Source organism: Arxiozyma heterogenica, assembly GCF_036370985.1.
Source record: "Arxiozyma heterogenica strain weizmannii chromosome Unknown scaffold_27, whole genome shotgun sequence".
NCBI classification, from domain to species: domain Eukaryota; kingdom Fungi; phylum Ascomycota; class Saccharomycetes; order Saccharomycetales; family Saccharomycetaceae; genus Arxiozyma; species Arxiozyma heterogenica.
The window spans coordinates 804,271-824,873 of NW_027042680.1; the positions used below are offsets into that span (position 1 = coordinate 804,271).

Below are 20,603 nucleotides of genomic sequence, written 5' to 3' on the forward strand. Positions count from 1 at the left end.
CGAACAACACTGGAAGTTGAGTGAGGCAGGAAAGAGAGAAAACAGACAAACTCCTTGCTTTTCGAATTTTCCTCTCAAGACCGCTCCTTTCATTTTCAAACCAGTCTATCAAATAATCATTAAAAATTTCCTCTTTAGTCGATAGACAGTGTGAAAATTAAAAAGACCAAAAAAAAAAAAAATAAAACACTCAGAAATCTTATCTCAAAGTGAAAATACAAATCTTTGTTTGGTGTACGGATGGAAAGCAGTCACTAGTTGCTTGTATTTTATTTTAAAATGTAACAAATCTTTATGTTATGATGTATATGCACATTTATCATAGATACATTCCATCATTTGTTGTTATGTTAGTAGCTCTGTTGAAGTTCAGTGATTGGTATATAGTTCCCATTAATTATGTAAATTCAACACACGATAATTACAATAGAATATGCACAGTGGAGGGAGATGGATACAGTAAAAGCGTAAACCAATCAAATATATGTGACAATTTATAATTTACAGTGTGTATGGTTCCTCTTTGGAAGCACTCACTCTTACAAGACCCTCAGGTAATGGCATAGCTTGATTTTCTAACTGATTTGGAGATTTGTTATTATTTTCTTCTTTCCAATCCCCAACCTTATAATTATCTTCTCCGTATCGTAATAACCCTAAACCAGCGGCTGAAATAGATTGTGTTACTAAATCCCATATACGCATGATGTCAGCCACACGAGAACCATCTGTTTCAATCTGTTTTATTTGTTCACTTAGTATAAATAATTGGGACTTCATGGTCTCCGTCAAGTCAGCTATACGTTTCAATGACTCTAATTCCCTTTTTTTAGATTCAATTTTCGATTCAATAGTTGCCATATTTGATGGAAGTTATAACTAATATTGTATGCTCTCTTTGCTACTTTTTTTATCTTTTAATAAAACCTTTGATCTTCCCACTTGGTATTAGTATAGTTACTCATATCTTAGTTTTTTATGTACTTTAATCTCTGTAGAGAATGTTTTCTTATTCTTCTGTCTTACGTTTTATTTTTCTTTTATTTTTTTTTTTTACTGTCAGTATTCTCTTCTACTTTTAATATTTTCCCGTTTAAGGAAACAAATCAAGAAAATACAACGAGAAACACATAAAGGTATTTTGATCACAACCAATCAATTTGTATAGATAAACAACTGTGCTTGCTTCTATATGCAGTGAATATGTGAAACATAATTACTATATGAGATAGTTTTATGCGAATCCTTGATTAGAATATGTCTATATATATGTGTGTACATATATGTATATGTACATATGTAGAACAATTTATATGAAATAGTAGGGTAGGTTTGTGTGTTATTATTCTACTATTCTGGTTAAGGGAGAGCAAGAGGGGAAAAATAAAATTAGGAATAGAGTTTATTTGAGTTGACACCTCGGTGTATTTAGACAAAGTGTTATATCCAATTAGAAGGATTGGTGTAACTCGTACGAGTCTATTCCAAAGATATAGTTGTTTGTGGATTGGCTCTTTTTTTAGATCATTTATTTTGAATACCTGGGTGGGATATAGGTACAACAGTAGTAAAAAGCAAACACTACGCAACTTTTTGAAGTTATCTCGTCATTGGAGGAATAGAGCTATGAATATAGGTAATAATAGTCCAGTTATGAGTAAAAGGGAAAAATTTATGAGTTTTGTAAAATCTACGAAAGATGTATATCTTCCCACTATATCCCAAACGATTAAACAATCAACAAATTCTGTTTGGGATCATTCTAAAAATTTATCTTCCTCAACATTATCTAGCCCTTACAGAGAATTACCATCCAATATGAAGATTATATTTTATCCAACATATTCTACCGAAAAATATAATAGATATGAAACTAGAATCAGATTTTCTTTACAATCACCTGGAAACATCACTAGTAGAAGGAATAAACTCTTAGTAATGTTAAGCAGACAGTATTTGAAATCTGGATTGAATACAAAGTCTAATATTTATACAATATCGCCTAATAGCGACGAAGACTTTACTTCAAATGACAATGCTAATAATAATAATAAGTTCTCTTCAGAATACAGTTTATATAATTCAAATGGTGAATCTGAATATTTTAATTCTATAAACACAGATTCAAATGAGTTGAAAATTCTTAAGGAAAGATTAACAGGATTTATTACTAAAAATATTGGTAATGTTCCACTTAAAATCACTACATTTAATAAAGATTGTACTATTGTACAGCAGATTATCTCTGATTCCAAAGGTTTTGTTGATACCAAGATAGTAACTGAGTTCGTTCCAACAGACATTAAAATATCTCTTGATGATGATCCAACATTAATTGTTTCTACTGATATAACAGAAACATTTCCCAATTGTCTTATCGATCCGAAGGGTGTTGCAATAATTAGTGACATTGATGATACAATAAAGCACACCGGGATAACAGGAGATAAGAAATCTATGTTTAGAAATGTGTTTGTTCATAATGTGGAATCCTGGGTAATTGATTATGTTCCAGAATGGTATAATAATTTAAAACGGTTTTATAATGCTGATTTTTTCTACGTATCGAATTCACCAATTCAATTGTATTCAGTATTGAATGATTACATATCGAAATATTTGCCTATGGGTCCTATTTTTTTGAAACAATACTCTGGGAACTTATTGTCTGGAATAACTACCTCGAGTGCAGACAGAAAATTAAACACGTTAAAGAATATCATTAACGATTTCCCTCAAAAGAAATTTGTTCTTATTGGCGACTCTGGCGAACAGGATTTAGAGGCATACATTTCCATTGCATTAAATTATCCTGATCAAATCGTTGCAATTTATATTCGTTGTTGTAAGAATTCAATGAGTGATGTGGAGTCGAATGATGAAGAAGTTATTAATGAATTAAATGAAATGATTTGGGAGGAATATACTAAACCATTTCAAGATGATAACAAACAAGATTGTAAGTCTTATAATAGCATAGGAGAAAGTAATAACACATTCAGGCAATTACAATTGATGAAACCGGCAATTCCTAAGAAAACTATTCAGTTAGAGAGCAACCAGATAGATTTAATTAAGTCATCAAGAATAAAAAATTGTGATAATAATTATATAAAAAAAAGTTAATCTAGATAATGAATTAGATAATAAACGTTTTAATAGTCAAGGATCACAGTCTTCACCGGCAACAGAAACAAATATAAAAGTTAATGAACAATCAAATTATAACAAATTGCAAATGAGTAATACAGTTCCATTAATGAAAAGATACAGACCAAGTCCACCACCACTGCCGTTTTCTTTGCAGAAAATTCATTCAGATAGTGAATTAATAGAATTTTTCAATAATCGTATAAATAAGTCAAAGTATGAATTGTTACATGTTGGAAATAATAATAATAATAATAATAATAATAATAATGGTGGTGATAACCCATACATGATGCCATCAAGTCAAAATGATTATAACACATATAGTGGATATTTTGATAAAAAGGCGGACTTATGGCATAAAAGAATTAAACAAAGTATATCACAATTGATTGAAATAGAAAAATACGATCTTGCATTAATGTTTTTTTCTGATCCCAGAGATGCATATAAGGATTCTATCGAGCATATCAACAACTTAAGGAATTAGTTTGAACTGTTAAGGTTTAATGAAATTTATTATCACAGCATATAAATACCTATATATAGACATATCCATGTATATATATGGCATAGCTTTATAAAAGTAATATACTGTTTACATAAAGAGATGATTCTTCTCTAATTTGATAAATAAAAATTTATATAACTTTATATGTTATTCAGGAGCATGTTTGTAAGTCTTCTTGGCTTAACATTTTATAAAAAAAAAGGAAAAACAAAGCTAAAAGACATGTAGTACTTCATCTATCAAAATATACATATATGTGTATATATGCACTGTTGAATAGATCTTTTATGTAATTTACATAGTGTTATTGCACCCTTTTATATTCTTTTTCTTATAGCGTTTTAGTTTGCAAGTAAGTTTTTAAACATTTGTTTGATGTTTTCGATCAAAATATAAATGCATTACTATCAAAAACCTATTTGTATTTTCAGTTTTTACGTTTGAACTAACGAATTCCATTGTATAACCCTAACTATATAATATAGAAAAACTCATAATACGTTATTTTTATTCAAGAAGCGTGGTAGCCTCTTTAAAACAAAGTAACAATAAAATGAAAAATAATGGGGAAAATCTCAAACAGCCCGCATTTTGGAAATTTACTTGTTTAATTTTTAACAAGTCAACAGAACACAAAACCTCATGTTTTTTTTATCATAGTAGATTTCGTAAATTAAAAATCCCAACATCATCTAATTGAATATATTTTTTTCTTTTTTGTCTTTCTCTGTTTCTCTTGCTGTTCTTTTTTTTTTTTTAGTTGATTTTTTAAGTTTGCCATTATTTCTTGTTTCAGTTAGTTAAAACTAACTGTAAACAAATATTTACAGATAGCTATAGAAGTACGTAGAATTGGCATATCTAAGGTGGCCACCCTTACAAAGTGTAGATTGATTTTTGTTAAAGTTTTTCCTTTTAGTGAAAAAAAAAGTATTACCGCATTTAAACTACCCCATCAACCATTATTATTATTGATTTGTACATTACAATTATACTTTCTAGCAAGCTTTTTTTAGTATATTTGAAATAACTCTATTTTGCAACGATGCCGTCGAATTCAAGGAATAAGAAAAAGAAGAGCAAATCAAAGAGTAGTGGCAATAATAAAAAGAATAACAACAGCAACAGAAATAATAATAATAATATATCAAGAGATATAAGTGCTGAAGTTTTTGATGAATCTGAGGATTATCCAACGTCACGAGTGATTAAGAGAGCCCCAAATGGTGATGTTATTGTGGAATCAATAACACCTACTATTCCAACAGAAGCTTCCAGCAAAAAAAAGAAGAATAATAAAAAAAATGATACAAAAGGTGTTTCCAATATGGCCAATGTATTGGATCTTCACTGGGAATCGTTATCATCAGAAGAAAAAAAAGCAATTTTAAGAATTGATAGAGATGATGTCTTTCAAATAATACAAAAATATCAATCCGATTATAGTTGTAATTGTTCCGTTTGTGGTAAACGCCATTTGGCCATGGATCAAGAAATGGAAAGAATTTATTATATGTTGTACGAAATAGATAAAATAAAGGATCCAGAAATTACTCCTATCAAATTTCATTTAAGTATCATTAAGGATTTGCAAATATCAAACAGTAACAGTACTAGTAATAATAATGATGATAATGATAATAATAATAATAATAATACCAATGACAATAAGGGCCTTTCGGCAAGTCCGCAAACTGTACCCGTGATACCTCGAGGTTTAGTTAATATAGCTAATGATGATGAAGATTTGAAGGAATTCTTGGCATCAAATAATGGCAATTCTTTAAAAGAAGAAATTCTTCATTTTAAGCAAGCTAAGCAATTAGAGCATCAAGAACATAAAAAGAAAAACAATATATCTAACGACAATATTTTTGAAGAGTTTTCACGACAATTACCTTCCCCTTTACTTGAAGATGAACCACAAGGAAACCAAATAAAGCAACAGCATAACAACCCTGAAGCATCCTACATTGAAGATAAACTTTTTAAGAACAAGTATTTGCAATTTACCCATAAATATATTTCTTCTTATCCAAAAATTGCTGAAGAATATGTTAAGAGAGTAATGATGTATCCAGAAATGAGACAAGTAACTGATCAACTAATGGCAAGTGATGGCGATGGCTTCTTGAAAGCCATTGAAAATTTTGTTATTGAAAGGGCTAGAGATGAAGACGGTAATATTGATGAAGGTTATTATCAGAAATTAGGTGATGTTAAATCGTTTACTACAATGCTGCACAAAGGTCAACCATTGACTCAACAGGAATACACTGATCTACAGAGAAATATTGCAGAGAGAATGACAAGCTCATATGATACTAAAAGAAGAGAATTCAGGGAAATTTCGCCATTGGAAAAAGAACTTTTTACTCGTTTCATGTTTGGTGAGGATAGAGAACAATTCGGTGAAATGGTTATGCAATCATTTAGAGAAAAATTTGATCATGCGTTCGGTGGTGCGTCAGTTAGTGCATCATTGGCTGCTGCTGCTGCTGCTGCTACACTGACAAATCCGTTAGGTGTCTCAAATGAATATTCCTCCATGCAAAGTGAAAAAGATGAATATGACGAAAGTTACGATTATTCTGACTATGAGGAAGATGAGGACGAAAGTGACTTTTTTTCTGAGTATACAGATGAGGAAGATAATGATGGGCTTTCAAATTATGGAGAAGAAACCGATTCTGATAATGAATGTCTTAACCCATCTCATCACCATCACTCTAATGACCAAATATTTGTACAGCATGGAGAAGACGTTGATACAGATGATCAAGAACATTATTATCATGATAATGATGATGAAACCCATCATATGTCTCATGAAGAAGATTATGAAAGTGAGATTGATGAAGCCACAAGACTAGAAGAAGGTAGGAAGTTAATTCAAATTGCTATTACTAAACTATTACAAGGTAGAATTTTAGAATCATACCATACAAAACAAGCAGATGTAAATAGATTGAAGTTACTTCAGGAATTAGAAGATGAAAAGGAAAAAAAGAAAGCTAAAGAAGAGAAGAAACAAAGAAAGAAGGAGAAAGAAAAGGAGAAGAGAAAGCTACAGCAGAAAGCTAAGGAAGAAGAAAGACGTAAAAAGCTTGAAGAGGAAGAACGTTTAAAAAAGGAATTAGAAGAACGTGAAAAAGAAAGGAGGGAAGCTCAAAGGAGGAAAGTTGAGGAGGCTAAAAAGAAAAAGGATGAAGAACGAAGACGTCGTTTAGAAGAGCAAAGGAGGAGAGAAGAACAACAAGAAAAACAACGTAAACTTAAAGAAGAAATGAAAAAGAAGAAGGAAGAAGAGCGCAAAAGAAAGGAGAGAGAACAGAAGGAGAAGCAAGAAGCTGAAGCAAGAGAACGTAAAGAACAAAAGGAAAAAGAAAAATTAGCAAAAGAAGCAAAAGAAAGAGAAGAAAAGTCATTACGTGAAAAGAAAGCTGAATCTCAAAATCAAAAAGATGAAAATGTAAAGAAAACGAATGATATAATTGAACAAGAGTCTATAATGATAAATGACAATGCAGATGTAAAGATCAGTTCCAATTCTCTTAACAGTATTAATAATTCACAGTTCCACTCGGGACACTTTCTGGCTAATGGCAAGGCAGCCAATATCGATAATGTAGGATCAAATAATGATATCTTACCGATAATTGGGGAGTCCTTATTAGGTAATGCTACACCATTTAGTAATACTAATTCGTTATCTCTTAATAAATCAATAAGCCATCAAACAAATATTATTCCAACATCACAACCTATATCCTCGTCTACCGTTAGTAGTTTGTTACCATCTTCTTTATGGAATAATATTACAGACCCTCGATCAAGTAACACCATATTTGATTCAGTTTCGAATCAAAATGCATCGTTTCTATCTTTATCAAATAATGATCGGTTTAATTCAATAACTCAAAAAATAGGAATGCATGGTTCGTATTATCAACATCCTCAACTACAGCAACAGCAATTAGTAGCAGATACAGGTATTTCCAAGTCATTGAGTGATGAGTTGAATAATTTAACATCATTACTACAATCAACCAATATCAATGATTCGTTATATTCAAGAAATAATACATTGAACTCTTCTTTTTTTATGGACTGATCCTAAATTGACAACGGGTAATTCAGGTAGTTCTATAAATAATAGCAATCATGCATCCTCATTAATGCCAACTAACAAATTATTAGGACATGATATACCAGTTTCAGCTTCTATGTCACATAGTGACCACAGTGTACATCAACGCAAATCTATTTGGGACGATGATTTACCTCCGGTAAATAGTGTAAGCGTTTCTACAACTACCAATTTCCCACTTCCGTTGAATAGTAGCAGTATACAGCCACATTCTACAATGGATAGTAACGATAATAAGAATACGAATAACAACAATGATAATGATATTTTTACGTCGAATAGTTCTATTTGGGACAATACAGATTTTTCAAATACACCACAAATAAATCCAACATCAGTTGGATTAACGACTACCATGACTACAATGACTCCTCATGCAGATATAAATGGAATTTTACAACCAACTCTCTGTACGATTCAATCAAATTCTATGAATGATACAAATGGTAAACCACTTCCAATGAGCATGAATTTAAATTCCTTAAATGATCATGTTATCTTTGATTTAATCTGTAGAGCATACAGCACAGTGATTCAAAAACAACCAACTAATCATAATTTTGTTCCTGTAGATACACTATATCATCAAGTTAATTCGATAATGCCGTTGGACTATCATACTTTTATAAATAAAATATTAGAGATACGTATTTTACATGGTTGTGAGATATTAAATTCATCCATGGGGACAATTAGTCATATCAAGATAGATCTTGACACAATACCTCATAGCAATACTCCCTCTCTACTTAAACAAAGAAGAGATACACAAGAAAATGGACAGTCGCAAATGAATTCATTCATGCTTCTAAATGCAGTAGGTTCAAACGGCTCATAGGGCCGGTGTATTACATTATATGATGATTAAACATATATATATATATATATATATGGTACCTAATTACGTATAGGAAGAGTTTTGTGTCTTCTTTTTTTTGTTTATAATATTATTACTGTCGTAAATAAATATTCGTTCACTTTGTGTGTGAAGTATGGTGAATTATATATTTTATGTTATAGGCATGTTAATGGTTTGCGTTAATTTATATACTGGTTTCCTTCTTTTGTTTTTCAATGCGTTCTATTTTACCTAAATAATACAGAAAGGATGTAAAGAAACGGAAAAAAAAAACTAAAGAATAATAGTGTGGTGTTAACATGAAAAAGCCACATATAACGCTTGTGTGTCATATACATATATACATGCATACATACATACACACATACATATATATATATAAGATTGAATAGATTTATAGAAACTTGTAAAAAGAAGAGAAAAGAAGGGAGAAAAGAAAAAAAGGACATAAGAAAACAAGAATCAGCAATAATAATAATAGAATTAATGTCAGAAAATAGTGTTAGAAGGAAATTGGTAATAATTGGAGATGGAGCATGTGGTAAAACATCATTACTGTATGTATTTACATTAGGTCAATTTCCAAAAGAATATCATCCAACAGTATTTGAAAACTACGTGACGGATTGCCGAGTAGATGGGATCAAAGTGACCTTAGCATTATGGGATACAGCAGGGCAAGAAGAATACGAAAGGTTGAGGCCATTTTCATATTCTAAAGCAGATATAATACTAATAGGGTTTGCTATTAATGATAAAGAATCGTTAGAGAATGCACGAACTAAATGGGCAGAGGAAGTGTACCGATATTGTCCACAAGCACCTATAATACTTGTTGGATTGAAAAGTGATTTGAAAAAAGATGAAGATCCTAGAAATATAGTAAGTAGAGAAGAGGCCCAAAGGATAGCTGATGTGATTGGGGCTAAAAAATACATGGAATGTAGTGCCTTATCTGGAGAGGGTGTAGATGATGTGTTTGAAGTAGCCACAAGAACAAGTCTGCTGATGAATAAAGAACCTGGTGGAAGCTGTTGTTCGATTATGTGAATAGTGCCCACATGCACACACACACACACACATATATATATATATATGTATATATATTTATAGAAATAATAAAATATTTTGAGAATAAAAAGAGAAAAGAGATGATACAAAAGCATGTCTTAAACTACCCCTACAACACATATTGGCATTTTTATTGTCTTGTACTCATATAAACATACAAACACACGTTTTTAATGTCCAATCCACAAACATCAGACACTCAGGCACGTATATATTTGTATCTTGTACTTATTCCATATAACATAGATATTCACAGTCACAAACAAAGTACAATATATTGGCGCTATCAAAAGTACATACATATTCGCAATATAAAACGTATTTTCCTGATCTAACACGTTTCTTTTTTTTTCTTTTCTTTTTTTTGGCTTTGGCTGTTCTCTTTTTTTTTGAAGAAGAAGAAGAAGATCACTTTGGGCGGGAACTGAGTTGAATAAACTGGAAGAAGAGGAAGAATCGACTTGATACGTGAATAAATAATTTTATCAACTTGAGTTAAGCATTGATATTACTTTATTATAGGTGTGAACTATTTGAACATATATATAGGTACACCTGTAGATATTAGCTAGTTTTACTTTTTCGTATTGTTCTATTTCGATTCGCTGTTTAATTATTGTTTTTGGCACACGTGGCTATAAGAGAGAAAGAAAGAAAGTTCATATATATTTTAGGATGGCTGGGGATGACAAGAAGAGTGCTTCTGAAAGATATCAGAAGATATCTCAGTTAGAACATATTTTGAAGAGACCAGATACTTATATCGGTTCTGTAGAAGTTCAGGAATCTCAACAATGGATCTATGATGAATCGATCGACTGTATGGTAGAAAAGCCAGTAAATATTGTCCCAGGTCTTTTCAAGATTTTCGATGAAATTTTGGTTAATGCAGCAGATAATAAAGTAAGAGACCCATCCATGAAAAGGATAGATGTTAATATCATGCCTGAGGAAAACACAATCGAAGTACGCAACGATGGGAAGGGGATCCCAATTGAAATTCATGATAAAGAAAAAATTTATATTCCAGAACTGATTTTCGGTCACCTATTGACTTCTTCCAATTATGATGACAATGAAAGAAAAGTTACAGGTGGTAGAAATGGTTATGGTGCAAAACTTTGTAACATTTTCTCCACAGAATTTATCTTGGAGACTGCTGACCCTAAGTCCGGTCAGAAATATATTCAAAGATGGGAAAATAATATGAACGTATGTCATCCACCAACTATTACCTCATATAAGAAAGGCACATCTTACACAAAAGTTACGTTTAAGCCGGATCTATCTAGATTTGGTATGGAAAAATTGGATGATGATATTTTAGGTGTCATGCGTCGTCGTGTTTATGATATCAATGGTTCAGTACGTGATGTCTCTGTTTATCTTAATGGAAAATATCTGAAGATTAAAAACTTTAAAAGCTATGTGGAATTATATTTAAAATCTCTAGAAAAGAAACGTCAATTAGATAAAATGCAAATCTCTGATAATAATAATAATAATAAGGCTACAGAGGTTGCTGCACCAAGTAATATACCCACTATCCTATATGAAAGGATCAATGATCGTTGGGAAGTTGCATTTGCTGTCTCTGATATCTCTTTCCAACAGATTTCTTTCGTCAATTCTATTGCAACAACATCTGGTGGTACACATGTCAATTATGTAGTAGATCAAATTGTCAGAAAAGTAAATGAAATATTGAAAAAGAAGAAAAAAAAATATTAAACCATTTCAAATTAAAAATAATATGTTTATATTCATCAATTGTTTAATTGAAAATCCAGCATTCACATCTCAGACTAAGGAACAATTGACTACAAGAGTCAAAGATTTTGGGTCACGCTGTGAGATTCCAAATGACTATGTTAATAAAATTATGAAAACTGATTTAGCTACCAAAATCTTCGAGATCGCTGATGAAAATGCTCAGAATGCTTTAAAAAAATCAGATGGTACAAGAAAGAATAGAATTACCGACTATCCTAAATTGGAAGATGCTAACAAAGCTGGTACAAAAGAAGGTTACAAATGTACACTTATCTTAACAGAAGGGGATTCTGCCTTGTCATTAGCTGTCGGTGGATTAGCTGTTGTTGGTAGAGATTATTATGGTTGTTATCCCTTACGTGGTAAAATGTTAAATGTTAGAGAAGCCAGTGCAGATCAAATCTTAAAAAATGCAGAGATTCAGGCAATTAAAAAAATTATGGGTTTGCAACATAGAAAAGTTTATGAAGATACCAAATCATTAAGGTATGGTCATTTAATGATCATGACAGATCAAGATCATGATGGTTCACATATTAAGGGTTTGATTATCAATTTTATCGAAAGTTCATTCCCTGGGTTATTAGACATTCCAGGCTTTCTTTTAGAATTTATTACCCCAATTGTTAAAGTTACAATTACTAAACCAAGAAGAGAAGTGCTAACTTTTTATAATATGCCAGACTATGAAAAATGGAGAGAAGAGGAATCTCATAAATATACTTGGAAACAGAAATATTTCAAGGGTTTGGGTACCTCATCAGGACAAGAAGTGCGTGAATATTTTGCAGACTTAGATAAACATTTAAAGACGTTCCATGCTTTGCAAGGTGATGACAAAGAATTAATTGATCTTGCATTTTCAAAGAAAAAAGCCGATGATAGAAAGGAATGGTTAAGACAGTATGAGCCAGGTACGGTATTAGATCCGACAATCACAGAGATTCCAATTAGTGATTTCATTAACAAAGAGTTGATTCTTTTCTCCTTAGCAGATAATATTAGATCTATTCCTAGTGTCTTGGATGGTTTTAAACCTGGTCAAAGAAAAGTTATGTTTAGTTGTTTCAAATTTAACATTAAAAATGAAATTAAGGTGGCTCAGTTGGGTCCTAAAGTCGCAGAAGCGACTGCATATCACCATGGTGAACAATCTCTAGCGCAAACAATTATTGGTTTAGCACAAAATTTTGTTGGGTCTAATAACATTAATCTATTGATGCCTAATGGTGCTTTTGGTACAAGAGCCACCGGTGGTAAAGATGCAGCAGCAGCAAGATATATTTTCACGCAATTGAATAAATTAACCAGAAAAATTTTTCATCCTGCAGATGATCCATTATTCAAATATGTCCAAGAAGATGAAATGACTGTGGAACCGGAATGGTATCTTCCTGTTATTCCAATGGTTTTGGTTAATGGATGTGAAGGTATTGGAACTGGTTGGAGTACAAACATTCCACCTTTCAATCCTTTAGATATTGTCGATAATATTAGAAACTTGATGGCTGGACGTGAGCTAAAAGAAATGCATCCATGGTTTAAAGGTTGGAATGGTTCTATGGAAAAGATTGAAAATTTGAGATATCGAATGTATGGTAGAATTGAACAAGTTGGACCAAATAAATTAGAAATTACAGAATTACCGGCTAGAACCTGGACATCCACCATTAAGGAGCATTTACTATTAGGTCTTGGTGGTACTGAAAAGACTAAGCCATGGATCAAAGATATGGAAGAACAGCACAGTAACAACATTAAATTTATTATTACTTTAACTGATGAAGAAATGAAGAAGACCAAAAAAGTGGGGTTCTATGAAAGATTTAAACTTATTTCTCCAATAAGTTTACAAAACATGGTTGCTTTTGATCCTCGTGGTAAGATTAAGAAGTATGACAGTGTTAATGATATTTTAACAGAGTTTTATTATGTTAGATTGGAATATTATCAAAAGAGAAAGGATTACATGAGTGAAAGATTACAATGGCAGGTGGAGAAATATTCTTACCAAGTTAAGTTTATTAAGATGATTATTGATAAGGAGTTAACCGTAACTAACAAACCACGTAAAATTATTATTCAAGAATTACAAGATTTAGGTTTTCCAAGAATAAATAAAGATGGTAAACCTCATTATGGTAGTATTGATGAACAAGTTGATTTAGATGGTATTGATGAAGATGAAGATGAAGGGGAGGAAAGAGAAGAGGAAGATGTTAACGTCGGTAGCACTGAGATAATTAATGGTCCAGAGGAGATTTACGGTACATATGAATATTTGTTAGGTATGAGAATCTGGTCTTTAACTAAGGAAAGATACGAGAAATTATTGAAGCAAAAACAAGAGAAGGAGGTTGAATTAGAAGAATTATTAAAACTTTCGGCAAGTGATTTATGGAATATTGACCTTGATAAGTTCTTGGAAGGCTATGACGAGTTCATAAAACTGGATGAAGAATTACGTAACGGTGAAATTGTAGGTAAAAACGGAAAGGTAAAGGGCAAACGTAAAAGAAAAACAGACGATGATGATTACGATCCATCAAAGAAAGGTACTGGTAGAAGAAGAACAACAAAGAAAATTAAATTAGAGGAAAGTGGCTTTGAAAGAGTATTGTTGAAACCAAAGGCAGCTACAGCACCTAAGAAATTAACTATAATTAAGACAGAGGCAAAGCCATCAACTGTACCAAAGACTTCTTCCAAAAATACTACCTCTGAAGTAAATAATAACCCCGTTAAAAGCGAAGATGGAGATAACAATAAAGCATCTAGTAGTTCATCCACTATTTTTGATGAAGTAGGAAAAAAGGAAGAAAATGAAGATGCAAGTTTAAGTACTTTTTCAAGCAAATTTAAAAAGATTAGTGCAGCATTTGATAAAGTTGATGAATTATCGAGCAATACTACACTAGATAGTGTTTCAAGTGTAAAGCTCGAGGAACAACCCAAGAAAGTAAGAGGAATCACCAGTAGAGGCAAGAAAGTTGTTGAAACAAGTGATGAAAGCGATATAGAAATATTATCTGATAAAGATGATGATGATGAAGTTGTTGTTCAGTCACGGAGAAGAACACCTAGAGCCACTTCTAAAGCAAGAAAGTCATACCGTGAACCTGCATTATCATCTGAAGACAGTTTTGTAGATGATGATGATGACGATGTAGATTCAAATGAATCTTTTGTAGACGAATAGTGGCGTACTTCATTTACAAAGAAAAAAAAATTGGTGCAGATATGTAGATTGTAAGGTTAACGTCATCTTTATATTGTTTATTGGCATATATTTATATATGTACCTGTATAGAAAGTTAGTATTATAATCAATCAGTAGTTATGATATCATATTAAGGTAAATAAATGGCAAGTATGATGTATTATATTGTGATTATTTTTATTTTTTTAATTTTTTTTTTGGCATTTCGTTGTTTTATTAAGTTTCTTACCGAATTTTTTAGATACTTAGTTGTTAGTCATTTTTAAGTTATGAAAGTTTCTCATTTTAAACTTAATAATCGTCTTTATAGAAAGTAGGATTTATGTTAAAAGAAGTGAAAAGAAAAAAGTAAATGGTCAAATATATTTAACCCTTTCAATCATTATTTATCAGAACTAAACTTGGTTTATCATGTTGTTTGAAAAAACGATTATTCCTAAAAGACTTTTTTCCAGCTATTTAGGAATATTACAAAGGCAAAACCCGGCTATTACACAAGCTTACATTAATTTATTTGCACACCCATGCTTTGATCCAATCAGAAATCATATTCCAATCACGTTTGAGAATATGGATCCTTATACAGTCTCTCAAAAAGTTGGTGAATCGTTAAAATCTATCAGTTCAGTTACAAGAGAACAGTCTGCCTTAATTCATAATAAATTGATTGAAGATTTAAGTCAATATGAATATGGAATTGCTTCAATCCACTCTCGTCATTTAAAAGACATTAACAAATCTGTATCAAATGAGGCTTTGATTGCTATGTTGAAATATAATCCAGGCAGAGTAAACAGTTCATGGGAATTATTTATTAAACATATGGATATCTATGAAAAGTATATACCAGATGATGTTTTGTTAACTGTTTTACATAAGGTGGTATATTTTGATCCTGTAGATATTAAAGATGGTAAAAAGACTCTTGATTTATTTGATTTGATACATTCTATACTGATTATAAATAAAATCCAGAATTTCCAGAAGATAAGTAATGAGATTATTGAGAAATTGGTATCCAGTTGTATTGATTTGAAAGCAACTTTCTTACTACCATATTTATTTAAATTTTCCCCTCAAATGGATTTGTTTGTAAAAAAGCTATATGACTTAACATCATACCAATTATTTTTAATATGGAAACATTTCTCATTTGAAGATATAATGTCTTATAAGAAATTGATGTATAGGTTAGTAAGCACTTTAGGTAGAAATGAAAAAATAGTAATTACAGATGAAGAAAAAGCTGCTTATATCAATATTCGTAAACAATTGGATATGGTTAAAGGGCAATTAATTGCAGATCATGATCTTGAAATTAATGCTATTGAGATATTTAGTACATCAGATTCATTCGAAAAGTTGTTGGAACAAATTGTTTCTGTTGAATTACATAAAACGGATATAAAATTAGCTAAAAGCATTTTGAGAAGTATTGGTGTTTTTAAGAATGACACTAAATCTTTCTTGGAATTGTATCATATTTGTGTGTCTGCATTTCCAGGAAAAGAGGAAGAATTATTTTTTGAAGCCTTCCTGTCATTAACATACCAGGGATATAAGACTTCCAATGAAACAGCTCTACAATTTGCAGAAGCTTATATTCCAGAGACAGCTACAGATCTAACAAGAACAAAGATACTTTGTGTTCAAATTCTGGCTAATGCTAAATTTAATATTGATGAATCATTAAATATATATAACGCCAATATACAGAAATTGAATAGGGACAAAGATGAAGTTACTAATCTTTCACAAGCTGATGCAGTTACAGAATCCTTAATATTAGCGTATCTGTCAAATAGAGACCTAGACTTTGCAAGGGTAATTTTTGAAGGTGCAGCTAATGGGAAACTTCTTAGCGGGCCCACAGCAATTAAAAGAATGAAGGGATGGTTATCCATGTATGGTGAAGCTGTAGAAAATGGAGATGTAGATGCTACCATGGAGAATCAAGTTAAACTTTATTTACAAAATATATAAAATGATAGGTATTTAACTACACCAACATATATGTATATATATGTATGTATAATTCTGTCTTAATAATCTCACACTAATTACTTATGGTGTGTATATCAATTACCAATTTGAGACTCTTTAGTTATCCTTTCAAAATCCAATTATAATTTCATTATTGGTGTATAATTTAGTCGTCTGGTAGAACAATGGTGACGAATGTTTTTATATCTAAAGGATTTGAATGAACTTTATATGAGAGAAATTATTTTAGGTCAAAATTTGCTCTTTTCTAATCACTCAGTATCTATCAAGGAGAATGTTACTTGGTGAACCTCAATGACCATCTAGAAGTAAAGTTGCTATGGAATTAGAGGATATATTAATGAATTATCTCTTATATAATAGTTAAACAAACTTGATATGGATTGAGAATGGGACATACTAGAATATTATTGTTGATAAAGTAACATTTTACAATTGTAGTTGGCTTTTAATGGCGTTATATAGTAGATTCTTCGATATGCTACAAAATACAGTATTCTATATCAGATTACGATTCTTGAGCGGTATGAGTTTATAGAACAGAGAAATACAAAAATTGCATTATCTATTGTGGATCTATACATGTCTGACGTGTTAGACAGTTGATTTAATTAAGTTGTTTAGTTTGAATGATTCAAATATTAACTAGCTTGTTGGAGTGGATTACCATCTTACCTATTGGTGTATCTTTGATTTGAAGATCATTCCAAATAAATATTAGATATATTAAAAATAAAATAATTAATTGGTGTCTCTTTGTAGTTTCTAGCCTTATGTTAAATTTCTTTTGTAGTAAATGATGTTAAATATACTATTTAGATTTTGTCAAGATCAAGAGATTCGTTCTCAAAATTTGAATCTACAGTGGAGGATTTTAGATATCAAATAATTACTTTGGTAGGTGTCAGATGGCTTAGGTAGGAAAAAGGTTGGAATTTTGTTATTCAGTAGATCTCTATATATTACATAATCGTTTATTTTATAATTATGCAAGATTCTAAAACACTACAAAGAGGTCAAAAATTTTGTGATTGTCATACATATAATGAAATCTAGAGATTTATTCCTTAAAAGTTACATTATCTTGCTTTTCTCTTCATAGTATCAAGCATAGATATATATACTAAGAAAGAATTAGATACTTCTACAGGTCTATATTAATTGTCCCAATACCTTTTTTTTTTGCCAATCAGTTGTTTAATTAGATCGAGATGTTTTATGATACTGTTTGAAATTAACTTTTTGGAAAACCTATTAGTATTAAGGAAGTACCATGGGTTAACATATCACTTGGTTTATTCATGGAACTATGAAAATATTGACGATGGTCATGATTGATATACTGTTCGAACCTTGAATTATGACAAAAAGAAAGGAAAAAATTTTTTTTATTTGTGTTCCTCATCTCATCGTAAAATGAAAAAAATAAAAATAAATATAATAACAGAGAAGAATATTTTAATATTTCAGGTAGTTTGGTGCAATAGAAAAGGTGTACATTGATTAAATTTACTTACTAAAACCGCTCTAAAAGTTCTAGGTCCTGTTCCACAAATATATCTCACCATTTTGGTTACTGGACACATAAAATGGCTAAAAATAAAAGATTACAAGAATCTATTAAGAAGAGGACCGCTGAAAAAAGAAAGCATGAAGATATTCTTTTAGAGAGTGGTTCATTCAAGGATATCGGTGAACTATCTGCGGAAATTACAGATACATCATATAGTGGCACCAGAAAGAAACGTCGTTCCTCTTGGGATAGTGAAGAACAAGAATATGAATTAAAGCCAAGAAAATTGCAAAACGAAGAGGAGGATATGGTGGACAGTTTACCTATTAAGATTGATGGTAAGGTGGCTAGAAATTTGGTTAAGAGGCAAAAAAAGACACAAGATAATAATAAAGAAAATGATGAGGAATCCTTTTCTTCAGAAAGTGATATATCTGATACTGAAGAACAAAATATAGATCACGATGATGAAAAAGATGAAAATGAGCCAGATACAGAAGAAACCATAGTTGCTTTGAAAGAAGAGATTGCAGAGTTAGTTGAAAAAGTCATGGAAGATCCAGAGGAACATTATGCTTCACTAACTCGCTTGGTTAAAATGGCCCATTCTAAAAATCCAAATACTTGTAAATTTGCTATGTTAGCCTTAGTTCCCGTCTTTAACAGTGTTATTCCTGGTTATAGAATTAGACCATTAACTGAATTAGAGAAGAAGGAAAAAGTGTCTAAAGATGTGGCTCGATTAAGAAATTTTGAACAAAATTTAGTAGTAAATTATAAAAACTACGTTGGTCTTTTGGGAAAATTGGCGAAGATCCCAAATAATTCAACACCAATTAAGGTGGCTTTAGGTAATTTAGCCATGAATGCAGTAAATACTTTGATACCTAATGTTTCTCATTTCAATTTCAGAAGTGATTTACTGGCAATTTTGATTCGCCGTGTTTGTAAACCAAGTATTTCTTCTGATCCAACTGCAATCCAATCTATTAAAACTATTGAGACATTATTTACAGGAGACGATGAGGGTACAATATCTGTAGAAGTGATTAGAATATTTTGTAAGGTTGTGAAAGTAAGGAATTATAACATTGAGGAATCTGTACTTAACACATTACTATCATTAGATGTATTGCATGATTATGATCCAAACTCAAAAGAGGAAACTGATAACTATAAGCCAATGAAACTTAAAAAGAAAAATAGAATTCATTTGTCAAAGAAGGAAAGAAAAGCAAGAAAAGAAATGAAGGAGATCGAAGAAGAAATGCGTAAGGCTGAATTGGCTGTATCTGCTGAAGAAAGAGAACGGAATCAAGCAGAAATTTTGAAAGCTATTTTAACACTGTATTTGAACGTTTTGAAAAGTGGGAATACCAGATTGATTGGTTCAGTGCTTGAAGGTTTATCGAAGTTTGGTAATATGGCCAATTTTGATCTATTAGGAGATTTTCTTGAAGTCATGAAAGAGATTATTTATGAAGCAGAATTAGATAATTTATCATCTGAGGAAGTACGAAAAGTGCTATTATGCATTGTTACAGCTTTCTCTTTAATATCAAATAATACTCACATGAAAGTAAATATTGATTTATCTAAATTTGTGGATGCACTGTATTCTCTGTTAAGATATGTGGCATTGGATGCCGATATTGAACTATCTTATAAATCTTTAAGATTAGCTGATCCATTAAATATAGAAATTGTAAAGCCCTCTGTTAATGTTTCCACAAAAGCAGAGTTATTATTAAAGGCATTAGATCATGTCTTCTTTAGAAGTAAATCAGGTACAAGAGAAAGAGCATCTGCATTTACTAAGAGATTGTACATGTGTATGATGCATACTCCAGAAAAAACTACAATTGCTCTTTTGAGATTTATTGATAAATTGATGAATAAATATCCAGAAATTGGAGGTTTGTATTCCACGGAAGATAGGATTACCAATGGTAAATTCAACATGGAGACAGATTCTATTTCAAAAAGTAATCCAGACGCAGCTACTTTATGGGAAAATCATCTTCTTTCAAAACATTACTGCCCAGGTGTCATAAATGGAATTAGAGCATTATCAAAGAGATCAAAAGAATATTCTTCTTGATCAATAATATTACAGATATTTCAAGAAGGTGAAGCGATTTCAGGCAACTTGTTGAGCCTATTACACAATTATGTGCGTAATATTCTATAGATACAAAGCATTATTCAGTTTTCATCTTTGTTTTTTTACTCCCTTTGTTTGTTAATTTCTATTCTCAATTTAAATAGCATTTTAGAAGATAATAGAAGTGTGTACAATATAAAAGATATTAAAAAGTATAAATCCACGTTGAAAACTGAACTTAAAAAGAC

At 31.1% G+C, this 20,603-nt stretch overlaps 8 protein-coding genes across 8 annotated transcripts; 7 read left to right on the plus strand and 1 right to left on the minus strand.

Annotated features, from left to right (window-relative positions):
- Nucleotides 1-501: 501 nt before the first annotated feature.
- DAD2 (Dad2p) lies at nt 502-861 on the minus strand (the record flags this gene model as incomplete). The annotated part of the gene is made up of 1 exon (XM_064859982.1): nt 502-861. The coding sequence occupies one exon, from the start codon at nt 859-861 to the stop codon at nt 502-504; it is 360 nt and encodes a 119-aa protein (XP_064713355.1).
- Nucleotides 862-1,626: 765 nt separating this feature from the next.
- Nucleotides 1,627-3,126, plus strand: APP1 (phosphatidate phosphatase APP1; the record flags this gene model as incomplete). The annotated part of the gene is made up of 1 exon (XM_064859983.1): nt 1,627-3,126. The coding sequence occupies one exon, from the start codon at nt 1,627-1,629 to the stop codon at nt 3,124-3,126; it is 1,500 nt and encodes a 499-aa protein (XP_064713356.1).
- Nucleotides 3,127-4,706: 1,580 nt separating this feature from the next.
- On the plus strand, nt 4,707-7,775 carry PWA37_003459 (uncharacterized protein; the record flags this gene model as incomplete). Its single annotated transcript, XM_064859984.1, has 1 exon — nt 4,707-7,775. One exon carries the CDS (start codon nt 4,707-4,709, stop codon nt 7,773-7,775), a length of 3,069 nt encoding a protein of 1,022 aa, XP_064713357.1.
- A 64-nt stretch (nt 7,776-7,839) lies between these two features.
- Nucleotides 7,840-8,649, plus strand: PWA37_003460 (uncharacterized protein; the record flags this gene model as incomplete). Its single annotated transcript, XM_064859985.1, has 1 exon — nt 7,840-8,649. The coding sequence occupies one exon, from the start codon at nt 7,840-7,842 to the stop codon at nt 8,647-8,649; it is 810 nt and encodes a 269-aa protein (XP_064713358.1).
- A 507-nt stretch (nt 8,650-9,156) lies between these two features.
- Nucleotides 9,157-9,720, plus strand: RHO2 (Rho family GTPase RHO2; the record flags this gene model as incomplete). The annotated part of the gene is made up of 1 exon (XM_064859986.1): nt 9,157-9,720. One exon carries the CDS (start codon nt 9,157-9,159, stop codon nt 9,718-9,720), a length of 564 nt encoding a protein of 187 aa, XP_064713359.1.
- A 696-nt stretch (nt 9,721-10,416) lies between these two features.
- Nucleotides 10,417-11,472, plus strand: TOP2 (DNA topoisomerase 2; the record flags this gene model as incomplete). The annotated part of the gene is made up of 1 exon (XM_064859987.1): nt 10,417-11,472. The coding sequence occupies one exon, from the start codon at nt 10,417-10,419 to the stop codon at nt 11,470-11,472; it is 1,056 nt and encodes a 351-aa protein (XP_064713360.1).
- Nucleotides 11,473-15,145: 3,673 nt separating this feature from the next.
- On the plus strand, nt 15,146-16,717 carry MRX12 (Mrx12p; the record flags this gene model as incomplete). The annotated part of the gene is made up of 1 exon (XM_064859988.1): nt 15,146-16,717. The coding sequence occupies one exon, from the start codon at nt 15,146-15,148 to the stop codon at nt 16,715-16,717; it is 1,572 nt and encodes a 523-aa protein (XP_064713361.1).
- Nucleotides 16,718-18,327: 1,610 nt separating this feature from the next.
- Nucleotides 18,328-20,352, plus strand: NOC3 (Noc3p; the record flags this gene model as incomplete). Its single annotated transcript, XM_064859989.1, has 1 exon — nt 18,328-20,352. The coding sequence occupies one exon, from the start codon at nt 18,328-18,330 to the stop codon at nt 20,350-20,352; it is 2,025 nt and encodes a 674-aa protein (XP_064713362.1).
- Nucleotides 20,353-20,603: the final 251 nt, after the last annotated feature.